The sequence below is a fragment of the Oncorhynchus tshawytscha genome, linkage group LG10, assembly GCF_018296145.1.
Source record: "Oncorhynchus tshawytscha isolate Ot180627B linkage group LG10, Otsh_v2.0, whole genome shotgun sequence".
In the NCBI taxonomy this organism is placed as follows: Eukaryota; Metazoa; Chordata; class Actinopteri; order Salmoniformes; family Salmonidae; genus Oncorhynchus; species Oncorhynchus tshawytscha.
Window position 1 is genome coordinate 17,705,012 of NC_056438.1, and position 16,136 is coordinate 17,721,147.

The 16,136-nt window shown below is 42.2% G+C and overlaps 1 protein-coding gene across 2 annotated transcripts; it reads right to left on the reverse strand.

Annotated features, from left to right (window-relative positions):
- Positions 1 to 1,506: 1,506 nt before the first annotated feature.
- On the reverse strand, positions 1,507 to 14,802 carry LOC112259892 (shootin-1). 2 transcript variants are annotated; one of them, XM_024434571.2, is made up of 17 exons: positions 14,658 to 14,802; positions 11,190 to 11,239; positions 10,932 to 10,992; positions 8,872 to 8,966; positions 8,469 to 8,628; positions 8,160 to 8,257; positions 7,990 to 8,071; positions 7,792 to 7,886; positions 5,665 to 5,811; positions 4,473 to 4,626; positions 3,992 to 4,160; positions 3,439 to 3,497; positions 3,165 to 3,262; positions 3,018 to 3,047; positions 2,868 to 2,921; positions 2,483 to 2,663; positions 1,507 to 2,192 (listed from the first exon to the last, which is right to left on the reverse strand). In XM_024434571.2, the coding sequence occupies exons 1-17, from the start codon at positions 14,689 to 14,691 to the stop codon at positions 2,041 to 2,043; spliced, it is 1,719 nt and encodes a 572-aa protein (XP_024290339.2). In that variant the 5' UTR covers positions 14,692 to 14,802; the 3' UTR covers positions 1,507 to 2,040. The 2 variants fall into 2 exon arrangements, with proteins under 2 accessions (XP_024290339.2, XP_042184191.1); XM_042328257.1 differs by lacking the exons at positions 3,439 to 3,497; positions 3,992 to 4,160.
- Between the last annotated feature and the right edge of the window lie 1,334 nt (positions 14,803 to 16,136).

Below are 16,136 nucleotides of genomic sequence, written 5' to 3' on the forward strand. Positions count from 1 at the left end.
ACCCCAGCCACCCCAGTCATAGACTGTTCTCTCTACCGCATGGCAAGCGATACCAGAGTGCCAAGTCTAGGACAACAAGGCCTCTCAACAGTTTGTACCCCCAAGCCATAAGACTCCTGAACAGGTAACCAATGGTTTCCCGGACTATTTGCATTGTGTGCCCCCACCCCTCTTTTACGCTGCTGCTACTCTCTGTTTATCTTATATGCTTAGTCACTTTAACTATACATTCATGTACATACTACCTACCAACCAGTGCTCCCACACATTGGCTGACCGGGCTATCTGCATTGTGCCCACCACCCGTCAACCCCTCTTTTTACGCTTCTGCTACTCTCTGTTCATCATATATGCACAGTCACTTTCACGATACCTATATGTACATACTACCTCAATAAGCCTGACTAACAGGTGTCTGTATGTAGCCTTGCTACTCTTTTTTCAAATGTCTTTCTACTGTTGTTTTATTTCTTTACTTACCTACACACACACACACACACACACACACACACACACACACACACACACACACACCTATTTTTTGGCACCATTGGTTAGAGCCTGTAAGTAAGCGTTTCACTGTAAGGTTTACACCTGTTGTATTCGGCGCACGTGACAAATAAACTTGATTTGATTAGATGGTGACCTCATCCAAAGATGTGTGTTTCAACATTTTTATTACTATATATATATACATCCTCCTGTTCAGCGAGTCCCATAGATATGGATACTTTTTGTCTGGTATAGAATTACGTAGACTACCAGATAGCCAGGTAGAGGATCTAGACTGTAGTATAACAGAGAGACGACAGAGCCTGGGAACCTGAGCTAACAGCCTCAATGTGGATTGTAAGATTCAAGACCCTTGAGATACGCTTAGAGAGAACACTTCCTAATATCATAGTGCCCAAGCAGGATTTATTAAGAACAGGACCTCAACTACTAATATGAGGCTCTAAAACTTCATGTGGTTAAACCGCTCAAATATGGTTCCTACCGCTGCGGTCTCCTTAGATTCTAAGGCATTTGATAGGGTTCTTAAGAGAAAAACCCACTCTCGACTATGAAAATGTGCTTTTGGACGTGAATAGGGGTTCTTTATTCCAATCCTAAAGCAACAGTACTTATGAATGGAATTATGTCTCCTTTTTTAGTCTTTCTCGAGGCACAAGGCAGGGCTGCTCGCTTTCCCCTTGCCTAGTTGCCATAGTTTTAGAGCCTCTTGTGACAGTGATAAGAACAGTTCCAGAAATTAGGGTTGTCCATGGAGGAGAAAAAAATGATTATTTAATTGTATTGCATCATATTCTCATTTGTCAGGCTACAAAATTAATTGGAAAGAGTCAGAAGCAATGCCAATTAATGCCATATGTTAATCTTGAACTGTAACCCCATTATTGGAAGGTATTCCTAATGTTTTGTACACTCGGTGTATGTAGTCCACTGTGTTAATCCTTGGATTCTTTGAACCCATAAAAGCAAAGACACGCATACTGAAAACGAGAATGTAATAAACATAACACATTTTTAATTTAAAGTAAAGTAATGTGAATAAATGAGATTATATCCTTATAAGTGATAGTAATGAGACATCACTACCATCATTTGATTTATTCTGTTTTGTTACAGCATTCAACCAACATAATTAATTTATTGTAAACATATTTTAAATGCTAAACCCAAATTGAAGATGTGATTCTTTTTTTAGAAACCGAACTGACCTCAAAAAGCCCTAATCGCTCAGCACTAACCATATAAATCTATATATTAAAATATACAGTGCATCAATATGATTGTGTTACAACAGTGTTCCCAAAACCTCTCCTTCAGTACCCCTAGCTAGTCCACACATTTGATGTATTCCAAAGCTAGCCAGCTGATTTAACTAATGAGGGGTTTGTTGATTAAAGGTAAGATGACATTTACGTCAGCTGTGCTTGGAATACATCAAATCAGTTGACTGGCTGGGGGTACTCCAGGAGAGGTTTGGAAAACGCTGTGGAACAGTATCCTAACACTAATCATCCCTTTCCCCAAGGCTTAGATCTCCTCCTGGCAGATGATCAGTTCTGATGATCTGATACGAGAGTTCCTCTTCTCTCTGTTCTGCTGGAGCCTCCTGAGCACAGGGGTGCTGCCACGCTCTCCTGCGCAGAGAAGGGCACCTGCTGCTGGGCCACCCGGCTGGGGACCTGAGGGGCACGACATATGGTACATTTAAAAGTATGCTAAAATATTACTGTAGGTAAGTGAAAGACATCACTATGTGGGTTAATGATTTGTCCTCCTGGCCCCTCGTTTGTTATCTCTTTCAATCTTCCTCTTCTTGTTCGCTCCATTAAAGACCAGACCATCTTTCAATGTAATACCATCAATTTAGTCCAAGTGAGCAAAACAACCAGAGAGGACCCCTGCAAAACTTTGAAAAAGAAACTGACTGACTATCCCCTATTCCCCAATACAAAGGATGGAGATGCTGCACCTTGGATTTTGGTGGTGGGAGGGGCTGGGGAGGGGGTTGGGGAGGGTCCGGGGGTGTCCTGTCCATCCCCCATGGCCCGCCTCCTCCTCAGTAGCACCAGATGTAGCTCCGCCTCCCCTACGTTTCGGCTTATCCTCTTCCGTGACCCCGCCCTCCTGTGGCCTGGGCGATTCATGGTGTCCTGGGATAGGATAGGTCAACCAATCAGGATAGGTGAGGAGGGTAAACCAATCATGTCAATGAAAAGAATAGAAAGTACAGTAAACCAAGCAGGGTTTGACTTCTCAAAGCCTCCATAGTACAATATTAATCTCATTGACCCATAGACTCACTAGTAAAACAGAAAATGCGTCATTTTAGACATTTCGTATTGATCCCATCTTACCAGCATTCCTTTTAGATCCAGCACGGCTGACTTTCTCTTCTCACTCCTATGGTCCTGTGATTTGATAAATTAATACAGGATTAGAATTTTAATACTAAATAAATAATCTTTATAACACTATTATAATAGGAAAGGCATGAAAATTCTCACCCTCCAGGCACTGTCATCTTCTGATCCAGGCTGAGATAGGAGAGAAGCAGTCAGATGTTGGACCACTGTAATTGTCTCTAACAAGTAGATAGATAGCATGACTGACTGATTGATAAATCAATTGATACATGCACCAGCTCGCCTTACCTGTGGTCTCAGGGTGGGTCTCAGGACGATGCCTTTCTTTATCCTCTCCATCATCTCATCCACCGCTCGGGTCTTCATGTCCACAGAAGGATCTGGCTCTGGTGGAGAGAGGAGACAAGTGGACTAATTTAATCTGTTTAAGCTGGATTGTTGATTGAAGTGACACGGCAGCATTGGACATAAAGACCCTGGTCTCGATTGGGATTCCCTGGATAAATAAAGGTTAAATAAATCAGTAAGTCATGTGTATTCATACCAGGGTAAGAACACTCACTATTCTTATCAGTGTTGTTGACGGACTCCTTCCTCTTGTTGCGCAGGACGACAAGTTGACTAGACCGGAAGAACAGGAAGTTGAACAGAAGGAGTTTTCACTAACATTTACCAGATTCTGCCTTACCTCTGGGTACCACCATCACTTTTATTTAACAAAGGTCAAAAAGCTCACATTTTCAATGTAAAGTTGCCAATAAGTTTAAATTGTTTGGAATAGGATACCTCTATCTCTAACTGCTAATATAGTGATTATGGATACCGCTACCTGCTAATATAGTGATTATGGATACCGCTACCTGCTAATATAGTGATTATGGATACCGCTACCTGCTAATATAGTGATTATGGATACCGCTACCTGCTAATATAGTGATTATGGATACCGCTACCTGCTAATATAGTGATTATGGATACCGCTACCTGCTAATATAGTGATTATGGATACCGCTACCTGCTAATATAGTGATTATGGATACCGCTACCTGCTAATATAGTGATTATGTAGTCATGTATTTATATTTGAAGAGAGAACAATATAGTATAGAACCTACTCAACAACAGTGCTGGAGGGAGTTGGGGGCAGGGGAGGGGAGGAGGGGGAGGGGGGAGGAGGGGGAGGGGGAGGAGGAGGAGGAGGAGGAGCAGCAGTGGTTGAGTTGTCCTCCACTGGTTGGTCAGCTTTGGAAACCTGGTCTTTCAGCCTATCCTGGAGATGTTTCACTAAAAGGAAGACAAAGTACCACCAACCACAACAGTGTGTCATATTTTATTATTTTAAAAACAGCATTTGTTTGAAGAGTGAAAATGGGGCAAAGAAAAACAATTAAATAGTAATTGATTATTTATACTGATTTTAAATCAGGGTACACACATATAGACTTAAGATTTTAGCACAAAATATATATGTAAGGCTGAGTTTACACAGGCAGCCCAATTCTCTGAATTCCTCCACCAATTGGTATTTTGACCAATCAGATCAGAATTGGGCTGTCTGTGTAAACGCAGCCATTAAATCACAGACGTGGTAGCTACCTTCTCCCTGGAGGTGGGCGGCAGTGATCTGCGCCTCCCTTAGATGGGTCTCCATGGCCCTCCTCTCCTTCTCACTGCTCTCCAGCTGGCCTCTGACAATCTGCAGCTCAGACAGAACACTGCTCTCCTCCAGAGCACACTGGGTCTGCTTCACCTGTGATCGTCATTAACACAGATATGGATAGATAGACAGGAGAGACATAATATACGCTCGAAATTAGACTTCCACATTTAAATGGAACTTCTAGACGGGTGGGTTGTTTAGCAACAAAGCCGGTGCATGCGCAGCCGTGGAGCAAACCAAGTGGGGTTAGCTGAGTGTACAAAACATTAAGAACACCTGCTCTTTCCATGACAAAGACTGACCAGGTGAAAGCTAGGATCCCTTATTGATGTCACTTGTTAAATCCACGTCAATCAGGGGAGGAGACTGTTTGAAGGATTTTTAAGCCTTCAGACATGGATTGTGGATGCGGGCCATTCAGGTGGGCAAGACAAAAGATTGAAGTGCCTTTTGAATGGGGTATGGTAGTAGGTACGAGGCGCACCAGTTTGTATCAAGAACTGCAACACTGATGGATTTCTCACACTCAACAGTGTGTATCAAGACTGGTCCACCACCCAAAGGACATCCAGCCAACTTGACACAACCGTGGGAAGCATTAGAGTCAACATGGGCCAGCATCCCTATGAAATGCTTTTGATGACTTGTTGAGTCCATGCCCTGATGAATTGAGGCTGTTCTGAGGGCAAACTCAATGCAACTGAAAATTAGGAAGGTGTTCTTAATGTTTTATACCATCAGTGTATATTATCTCTACAAATGTTTATTGAAAACATAAATACATTGGCATGATGAGCACTTGTGTCTCAAATACATTGTTACAGTTATTGGTTAGCTAGCTAGCGAATTCTAGCCATATTAGCATAGACGTGACAAAGTCAAAACAGCTCAAAACAAAATTGTATCAATAACAAGATAAAACGAGCTGAAACAATTCCCCACATGGCAGCTTCTTATCATTGTTGCTAATTATTTGACCGCCCAGAATCACAACACACTGACTTGTGCCCTATAGATGCGCACGCTCATTATTTTCAGAACGTTGTCAACTAACCCGTCGATTCTCTTACTCACTCTCACTCTCTCTCTGTGTTTCTCACTCCCAAACACACACCTCCCCCTCCCTACCTGGTTTCGGTAGTAGAGCTGTATGTCCTGTAAGGTACTGTTGATGTGGGCCACCTGTTCCAAAGCCTGTTGTAGCTGCATACTTGTCTCTGAACTCTGCTGCAACACCATGCTCTGCCTCTGGGTTTGCTTCTGCTTCACCAACACCTGCCAGTCAGTCAATCAATCAATCAATCCACAAATTAATAAATCAATCCATCGACCACTCAATCAATCAATAATATCGGAACAAAATAATTAGAAGAGTAAAAATAAATGGTTTTTCATACCCATGGTATACGGTCTGATATACCACCATTTTAGCCAATCAGTATTCAAGGCTCAAACCAACTGGTTTATAATTGATATTATACAACAGTTATGCTAAGCTCCCCTTAAAAAAGCTATTCATCCATTGCTGATAAATGGAGCAAACCTATTTGATAACTTCAGTGACTATCGTAAATGCATTGACTGTGTGGAGGCTCATGCATGAGAATCTCTATAAACCTGTAATATATAGCTGGGAATGGTCACATATATAGTGAAACTAGCTTTAACCAAAGGGTCACAGTCAGGAAGAGAGTTTAGGAATTGAAAAGTCAGTGAGTCACTTTCACTTCTGGCTTCCATAAGTTCAAACACAGCGAGGGTGTAGTGAAAGCAGCCATCTGTGTGTTAGGCTACACATCATTACATTTGGTCCAAATTACCCTGATGTAAGCACTCTAAAGTCCCCATAGCACAAGGCATTTTCACACAGCTAGGGCATCAATTAGGAAACGCTAATGTTTGACAAGCCAAGGGCTGCTGGTGTCCACACAACACGTACACACACACACACACAGGACCAGCATCAAACAGAGGAGCCTTTGCAGAGCATTGAGAGTAAAGGAGGCTGAGTTGTGTGGTTGTGTCAGAACAGTAGGGGTCCTTTTCACAGGTAAGGACCCATGCGAGGCGTCCCATTATGTGCCCATCTGGTAAATAGCGAACAGTGCGCACAAAGGCGACAATTGACCGTATTCAATGTAAAGTGTCAAGCTAAAGACGGGGATGTGTTATAGTCCCCATTCTCAAACTGCCGCCGTGATGGGTGCTAATTATGAAGCAGAGGGGGCTCTGAGAGGGGAGGCTACTTTTGTTGTCCTCTGAGACGCTAATTTTCTACCGCCACCTTTGTTACAACATGACCAGCTGGGAAAAAGGGAGCTGTGTTTGAGTGTGTGCATTTCTCCTTTACAAAGTGATCATCAGCAAGCCCATCCCTCCCTTCTCACACCTCTTTGTATTTCACTGCCTGATTTGTCCTCTTGGTATGAATGCAGAATGAATGGGGATCCCCTCTCTCCCCAACCCTCTCCTGTCCCACAATATGGCCCCTGTCTGAATGAGGAAGTGAAGAAGTACCACCTCCCCCTCCTGTCCATTACTCCTCCATTCACTAGAACTGCCCCAGGGCCCTGGTCGAAGCCACTGCTGCTCCTTGTCTCCTTGTGTTAAGACCTAGAGAGAGGGGTGAATACCCTTCCCTGCCACCTAGAAATTGTGTATTGTATTTATTAGGGGTCCCCATTAGCTGTTACCAAGGCAGCAGCTACTCTTCCTGGGGTCCAAACACATTAAAGGCACCTACATTACACACACAAAACGTACAAAATGTAACATTATTACGCCACTACATATCTATATACAATACAACATGTATAATACCATCATACAACAATATTACAATGTACCTGTGTGTAGAGTACGTGTGCGTCTCTTCACAGTCCGCGTTGTTCTTTAAGGTGTAGTTGTATCTGTTTTTTTTATCTCGATTTGACCACTTGATCTGAGTTACTTGATGTGGAAGAGAGTTCCATGTAGTCATGGCTCTACATAGTACTATGCGTCCCCTAGCCTGTGTTCTGGACTTGGGGACTGTGAAGAAGTCTTGTGTGGTATGAGCTGTGTGCTAGTTGTTTGGACAGACAGCTCAGTGCTTACAACTTGTCAATACCTCTCACAAAGACATGTCGTGACGCAGTCAAGCTCTCCTCTACTTTGAGCAGCACACACACTTTCAGAAACATAAACACACACATACTGTATGTACACACCTACGAACGCATGCACATGCACACAAACACACGCAGCGTTGCTTACCTGGTGGGCGAAGACTTCTGCGTGCTGTCTGAGGCCCTCCTCCAGCTCCAGTTTCTGACTGATCTCTGTGAACTCCTCTGTCACAAGCTGGGACACTATGGACATGCACACACACGTAAAACATTGAACAGGACATTGGTATGAGGTGAATAGAGTGTATATCATGAGGAACACTGATGTGTCAGAGTGGGGTCTCACCTCTCTTCATCTTATTCATGGTCTTGTTCTGTTTGGAGACTTTCTTCAGTATGGCCTCTCTCTCATCAATCTCTAGGGCCAGCTGAGTAGGACATGTAGAAGAGTAGGAGACCATAAATACTTATACGCAGTTCACACACGTCTAGAGTCTGTCCGTCAGTGCTAGATACCTGTTCTTTGAGCTGGTTCTGCTCTGCCCTCAGGGCCTCCACCTGCTCACACAGCCGCAGCTTCTCCCCCAACAGCTGGTCCACCGAGGCCTGCAGTTCTGGCCAGGCAGGATGGAACAAAAGGAGAGATGAAAGAGAGGGAAGGAGAGAGACAGGAAGATGAGAAGGTATCTTAACATTTTCCCGATCGGTCGAGTAAAAGTACAAAAACAATCCTCTCAAATCTCAATTCCATAACTTTTATCTGTCACTCATGTTCATAAAGGATACAGAATGAGTTCCGTGTGGTTATAGTGTAAGTCTCTATACCTCTTATCTGGGCCTGTCCTTGCAGCACAGCATCCTCCCCGCTGTCCCCATCAGGGTCGGGATCGACCCCAAGGTCAGCCTCCAGGTTTTCAGGAAGCTCTGGGATGAATGGCAACAGAGCCTGGCTCTTCCTCTTCAGAACCTTGTTGTCTTTGGTCACCTTTGTGTTCAATGAGAAGAGATCTGTTTAGAGCATTGTTTCAGTGTTCCACAGGGTATGCAGGCTTTTGTTCCAGCCCAATAATGACTCAACGAATCATTGAGTTCTTGATTAGGTGATGTGTTTGTTACTACTGGGCTGGCACAAAACCTACACACCCAAGTGGAACACAGACTTGTTAAGTCAATGACGTCACCGAGACACTCAATGGAGTTGAACTACAGTACCCATAAAGCACCCCACCTTGACAGCCAGGGCCTCTGCACTCTCCCTGCAGGAGCGTTCAATCTGGAACTGCATCTCCAGAACTTCCATCTCCTTCAACAGCTGAGAGGACACTGAGGAGAGATGAGATAGAGGGAAGAGAAAGACAGGGAAAGAGAAATAGATAGTGGGGTGAGACAGAGAATATCTACACACTAACCCATAATGACGAAGCAAAAACAGGTTTAGACATTCTTGCAAATGTATAAAAAAACTGAAATATCACATTTAGATAAGTATTCAGAGCCTTTACTCAGTACTGTGTTGAAGCACCTTTGGCAGTGATTACAGCCTCGATTCTTCTTGGGTATGACACTACATGTTAGGTACACCTGTATTTGGGGAGTTTCTCCCATTCTTCTCTGCAGACCCTGTCAAGCTCTGTCAGGTTGTATGGGGAGTGTCGCTGCACAGCTATTTTCAGGTCTCTCCAGAGATGTTCGATCGGGTTCAAGTAGGGGCGCTGGCTGGGCCACTCAAGGACATTCAGAGACTTGTCCCGAAGCCACTCCCACATTGTCTTGGTTGTGTGCTTAGGGTTGTTGTCCTGCTGGAAGGGGAACCTTCAACCCAGTCTGAGTTCCTGAGTGCTCTAGAGCAGGTGTTCATCAAGGATTTCTTAGTACTTTGCTCCTTTCATCTTTCCCTCAATCCTGACTAGCATGATGCTGCCACCACGATACATCACCGTAGGGATGGTGGCAGGTTTCCTACAGACGTGACGCTTGGCATTCAGGCCAAATAGTTTAATCTTGTTTTCATCAGACCAGAGACTCTGGGTTCTCATGGTCTGAGAGTGCTTTAGGTGCCTTTTGGCAAACTCCAAGCGGGCTGTCGTGTGCCTTTTACTGAGTAGATGCTTCCGTCTGGCCACTCTACCATAAAGGCCTGATTGGTGGAGTGCTGCAGAGATGGTATTCTTTCTGGAAGGTTGTCCCATCTCCACAGAGGAACTCTGGAGCTCTGACCATTGGGATCTTGGTCACCTCCCTGACCAAGGCCCTTCTCCCCTGTTCGCTCAGTTTAGCCAGGCAGTCAGCTCTAGGAAGAGTCTTAGTGGTTCTAAACTTCTTCCACTTAAGAATGATGTAGGCCACTGTGCTTGGGGACCTTCAATGTTGCAGACAGTTTTTAGTACACTTCCCCAGATTTGTGCCTCGACACAATACTGTCTCGGACCTCTACGGACAATTCTTCGACCTCATGGCTTGATTTTTGCTCTGACATGCACTGTCAACTGTGGGAACTTATATAGACAGGTGTGTGCTCTTCCAATTATTGTCCAATCAATTGAATTTACCACAGGTGGACTCCAATCAAGTTGTAGAAACATCTCAAGGATGATCAATGGAACCAGATGCAATTGAGCTCAATTTCGAGTCTCATAGCAAAGGGTCTGAATACTTATGTAAAAAAAAAAAAATCTGTTTTTAATTTCTAATACATTTGCTAAAATTCCTAATAATCTGTTTTTGCTTTGTCATTACGGGTTATTGTGTGGAGATTGATGAAGAATTTTTTTTTTCCCTCCCCAATTTCATGGTATCCAATTAGTTACTATCTTGTCTCATCGCTACAACTGCCGTAGCGGGCTCGGGAGAGACGAAGGTCGAAAGCCATGCGTCCTCCGAAGCACAACCCAACCAAGCCGCACTGCTTCAGCGCGCATCCAACCCAGAAGCCAGCCGCACCAATGTGTCAGAGGAAACACAGTGCACCTGGCGACCTGGTTAGCGTGCACTGCACCCAGCCCACCACAGGAGTCGCTAGTGCGCGATGAAACAAGGATATCCCTACCGGCCAAACACTCCCTAACCCGGACGACGCGAGGCCAATTGTCAGTCGCCCCATGGACCTCCCGGTCACGGCCGGCTGCGACAGAACCTGGGTGCAAACCCAGAGTCTGGTGGCACAGCCACCCGGGAGGTCCGAAAAACATTAATTTAATCAATTTTAGAATAAGGCTGTAGCGTAACAAAATGTGGAAAAATTAAATACTTTCTGCATACACTATAAGGATATTGATTGGTGCAGCTCACCTTCCTCCATCTCAGATAGCTTCTGATTGGCTTCATCCCTCTGCTTCTCCAGAATCTCACACTACAGGACAGACCAAACAAATATACACATATACACACAGACTAGTCTCTGACATACTCTCTCATCATCTGTTTAGGCTACCGGTATATAAGAACTAAATATACAAGTCTTAAGCTATGTCCATGGATTTAACATGGGATGATTTGTCTCTATCCAACAGAGAAACCATAGAGTCTCCCAGATGTTACTAAATATACCTGAATGTCTCCTTCATCTTCAGAGGAGCAACTGCTTTCTCCACCAGAGGCTGTGAAAATATAACAAAATACTTTCATTTATCAAAATGTACAGTTATTGCAACTTATGGCTCTTCTTCCCGATATTAATCACAAATAAGTGGTTAATAAATGAGGAAGAAAGACATTAATGAAGAGTTCTCGTCATGTCGGAAACTCAGGACCTCTGAGTTAAAATGAACATAAATGATTTGAATAGAGCTTCCTATTGGTTGATTCTGATACTTCCCAAGTGGGAAACTCGGGTATTATCTTTCTACAATAAGTAAGCAAGTCGAACATTTCTGAGTTTCTGACATGATGTGAACACGGCAACAAATCCTAACGAGTCAGGTTTTCCTAATCCTATAGAGCCCCACAGTGGAGGTGTCATAATACCCATAAAACCTAGCGGTCAAACAGGGAAATGGTTACACTTATTTTTCCACCATTCATTTTAGAAACACTTCAAATAAGGGCTGTGTTTTATGTAGGCTTACCCTGACGTGACATTTTGATAACAAGGTGACTTTTATCAAAATATTCAGCTCTATTTACTCTCAGATTCTAAAATGCTAATTAGCATCAAAGTAGACATCATGCAAGACTACAAATCCCTGCAAACTCCTGCACGTAATCTCCAGCTGACACCTTTGCTAACAGTTTTTGTGTCAAGTGAAAACTTGCACAGGACAGTTCTTTGAATTGTCATTTTTTAAAGAAATGTTGCAAATGTATTAATGAATACATTAAGCTAATATTGGATACTTAATCCAGATATTATTACATTTTCCTCGATTTGGCAGTCTCGTCCAGATCATCATTGCATTTGTAGATCTTTATGTTCTCCATATTAATATATTGATTACAGTCACCTTATCCTAGAGAGATTTACATTATATTATATACGTTATGAAAATGTCACACCATGTTACAGCCCTTATTTTAAGTGTTTCTAAAAATCCCCTATGGGAAAAATGAATGGTGGAAAAATTATTGGGACCATTTTTCTGTTTGTCCGCTAGGTTTTATGGGTAGTATTACTCATACTGTGGTAATCTATTCTGAGGTGAGAATACAGGAAGTGATTCTGAAAGTCTCACTTTCAATATGGATCTGAGCCGTGCCATTCCCTCAACTACACAGAATAATGAACAAGGGTTTGATTATTTACATTCTCTACTCAAAGACAGCTTTATGGAGGGATGTGGAAAATAAATAAGGTACAAGTCATGTCCAATGTTTCATATCACAGTAAATCATTTCACAATTGAGGGATGCTGTAGCATTTTTTTGCAGAGAGACTGGTGTGGTTATTTCAACGTGATCAGAACCTAATTGAAATGACCAGAATCAAAATGATTCATTCAGTATGCCCTCTCTCTCATCTATCTCTAGGGCCAGCTGAGTGGTACATGTAGAAGAGTAGGAGACCATAAACACTCAAACTCAGTATACACACACAGACACATATGCACACACACACACATACAGATAGGAGCACACACACAGTAAAAATGCATACAGTTGAAGTCAGAAGTTTATATACACCTTAGCCAAATACATTTAAACACCATTCCTGACATTTAATCCCAGGAAAAATTCCCTGTCTTAAGTCAGTTAGGATCACCACTTTATTTTAAGAATAGGAATTGTCAGAATAATAGTAGAGAGAATGATTTATTTTCCTTTTATTTCTTTCATCACATTCCCAGTGGGTCAGAAGTTGACATACACTCAATTAGTATTTGGTAGGATTGTCTTTAAATTGTTTTACTTGGGTCAAACGTTTCAGGTAGCCTTCCACAGGCTTCCCACAATAAGTTGGGTGAATTCTGGCCCATTCCTCCTGACAGAGCTGGTGTAACTGAGTCAGGTTTGTAGGCCTCCTTGCTCCACACGCTTTTTCAGTTCTGTCCACAAATGTTCTATAGGATTGAGGTCAGGGCTTTGTGATGGCCACTCCAATACCTTGACTTGTTGTTCTTAAGCCATTTTGCCACAACTTTGGAAGTATGCTTGGGGTCATTGTCCATTTGGAAGACCCCATTTGCAACCAAGCTTTAACTTCCTGACTGATGTCATGAGATGTTGCTTCAATTTTTCCACATAATTTTCCTGCCTCACGATGCCATCTATTTTGTGAAGTGCACTAGTCCCTCCTGCAGAAAAGCACACCCACAACATGCTGCTACCCCCGTGCTTCGCGGTTGGGATGTTGTTCTTCAGCTTGCAATCCTCCCCCTTTTTTCCTCCAAACATAACGATGGTCATTATGACCAAACAGTTCTATTTTTGTTTCATCAGACCAGAGGACATTTCTCCAAAAAGTACGATCTTTGTCCCCATGTACAGTTGCAAACCGTAGTCTGGATTTTTTTATGGCGGTTTTGGAGCAGTGGCTTCTTCCTTGCTGAGCGGCTTTTCAGGTTATGTCAATATAGGATTTGTTTTACTGTGGATAAATATACTTTTGTACCCGTTTCCTCCATCATCTTCAATCTCTAGGAGACAGTACGCGTCTCCTTCCTGAGTGGTATAACGGCTGCGTGGTCCCATGGTGTTTATACTTGCATACTATTGTTTGTACAGATGAACGTGGTACCTTCAGGTGTTTGGAAATTGCTCCCATGGATAAACCAGAATTGTGGAGGTCACCAATTTTTTTTCTGAGGTCTTGGCTGATTTCTTTTTATTTTCCTATGATGTCAAGCAAAGAGCCACTGAGTTTGGAGGTAGGCCTTGAAATACATCCACAGGTACACCTCCGATTGACTCAAATGATGTCAATTAGCCTATCAGAACCTTCTAAAGCCATGACATAATTTTCTGGAATTTTCCAAGCTGTTTAAAGGCAGTCAACTTAGTGTATGTAAACTTCTGACCCACTGGAATTGTGATACAGTAAATTATAAGTGAAATAATCTGTCTGTAAGAAATTGTTGGAAAAATACATTGTCATGCACAAAGTAGATGTCCTAACCAACTTGCCAAAACTATAGTTTGTTAACAATAAATGTGTAGAGTGGTTGAAAAACTAATTTTAATGACTCCACCCTAACTGTATGTAAACTTCCGACTTCAACTGTATATTTATTCAGGATTCATATAAACTTCTGGTTGCATCACTAATAACATACTACCAAATGAATTTACCACCAAGTACAGACAATGTCGACCTACTAAAACTGCCTACGCTGGAAAGACAAAAACTGAGGTAAAGAATCTGAGTCCTTGAGGCTTTCTCAACAATACTGAGACATTGTGGCCTGTTTGGTCCTTAAACAGCCTAGGCTACCATAGTCGACATGGGTTCAACTCCGACCCACTGCCCTTCTGACTCGCAGTCTCTCCTACCTTTCCTGTCTCCTGTTCACTGTACTATCTCAATAAAAAATACACAAAACCCTTAAATATTATGTATATTGAGTAATTCAAAGTTAGTCTCACCTGCAGCGTTGGTGTCTTCCCCTTGGGTCCACATCACAACCCAGCTAGGCTCTGGTTCTGGTTCTAGACTGTGGTTCTCTGACTACTAGACAAAGAGAGACTAGTCTCCCTTCTACAGTCTCTGTGTTCTGTTGTAACTCGTGATCTTTCCATTCCTTTGACTGACACACAAGCCACAGTGTGTAGGAAAGGGAACTGAAAGTCTTGACATTAAGTGTTACAAGATGGGGAGTTGTTCACACACTTATTCCAGAAGTGAATAAACTTTCATAGTGTGTATTTTAGTAAGACTAGGACAACTCCATGGATTCTGCTAAATAGTCAAAGAATGGTACCCAAACTATCTGCACTGACTATATCTTGCACTGACCCCAAGTACACTCACCAGACTAAATATACAAACCATATACACACTCACCAGACTATATATACAAACCATATACACACTCACTAGACTATACAGTATATTGATTGCAATTATTCCCGAATGAGTGGGAGTTCATGTGCAAAGGATTAGCATTTCAATTATTATAATTATCAACGGTGTAGTGTCTCTTATCTTTCCCGGCCTTCTCAGTCCACACCCACTTCCCTTATCATTTCCTTGTAACCATATATTGTTGTTTGTGCATTTCTGTGATTAGTTAGTTAGTAAATAAATAAATGATTTAGACAATTGATGTATGGATGATTCATAGCAAAGACTGGGTTCGTGCAGATAACGAACAACTTTCAACGTTTGGAATTTAGACTAACGTGAGGTAAAGAATGATTCATTAATTAGAAGACTAATTGGTCAGATATTAAGATATCTGAAAATTTAAATTAGGAAAATTATAACTTTGTAATCTGAAGATTTTCCTTGGTGCCTGACTTCCTGGTTAACATTTACATGATTAGTTTAATCACGTAATAATAATTACAGATAATTGATTTTATATAATAAGTCTTCACTTTAATGATGCCAAAGACACGACACTAGACTATATTTACCAACCATATACACACTCACTAGACTATATATACAAACCCTATCCACACACATTCATATATACTGTTTACACACACACACACACACACATAACACACACACACACATACCGACAAAACACAAACACCCATACATACACAATACACACACAAACACACATATACTGTACACACACATTTTTATACTCATAATTTGCTGCTGCTACTCTGGTCTTTGTTTCTACTCTTGTTATTATCTGTCCTGATGCCTTGTCACTTTACCCTGCATTCATATCTAGCTCAAATACCCCTGCACATTGATCTGGTACTGGTACTCCCTGTATATATTCTTGTGTAAACTCTGCATTGTTGGGAAGGGCTCCTAAGCAATCATTTAATTTGTATTTGGTGCATGTGATAAATAACATTTGATTTGATTTGATCTTAAAAACCTCTTGCCGCTAAGATCCCTTTAGTGGGATCATTTTCATCAACATCCAGTGAATTGCA

Excerpts from the sequence above, each read along its gene's own strand:
- LOC112259892 (XM_024434571.2), bottom strand. The coding sequence starts at position 14,691 with ATGTGGACCCAAGGGGAAGACACCAACGCTGCAG. Across the intron at positions 3,263-3,438 it reads CAACAACACTGATAAGAATA|AGCCAGATCCTTCTGTGGAC; the intron begins GTGAGTGTTCTT and ends TCTCTCCACCAG. Across the intron at positions 2,922-3,017 it reads AAGATGACAGTGCCTGGAGG|GACCATAGGAGTGAGAAGAG; the intron begins GTGAGAATTTTC and ends ATCAAATCACAG.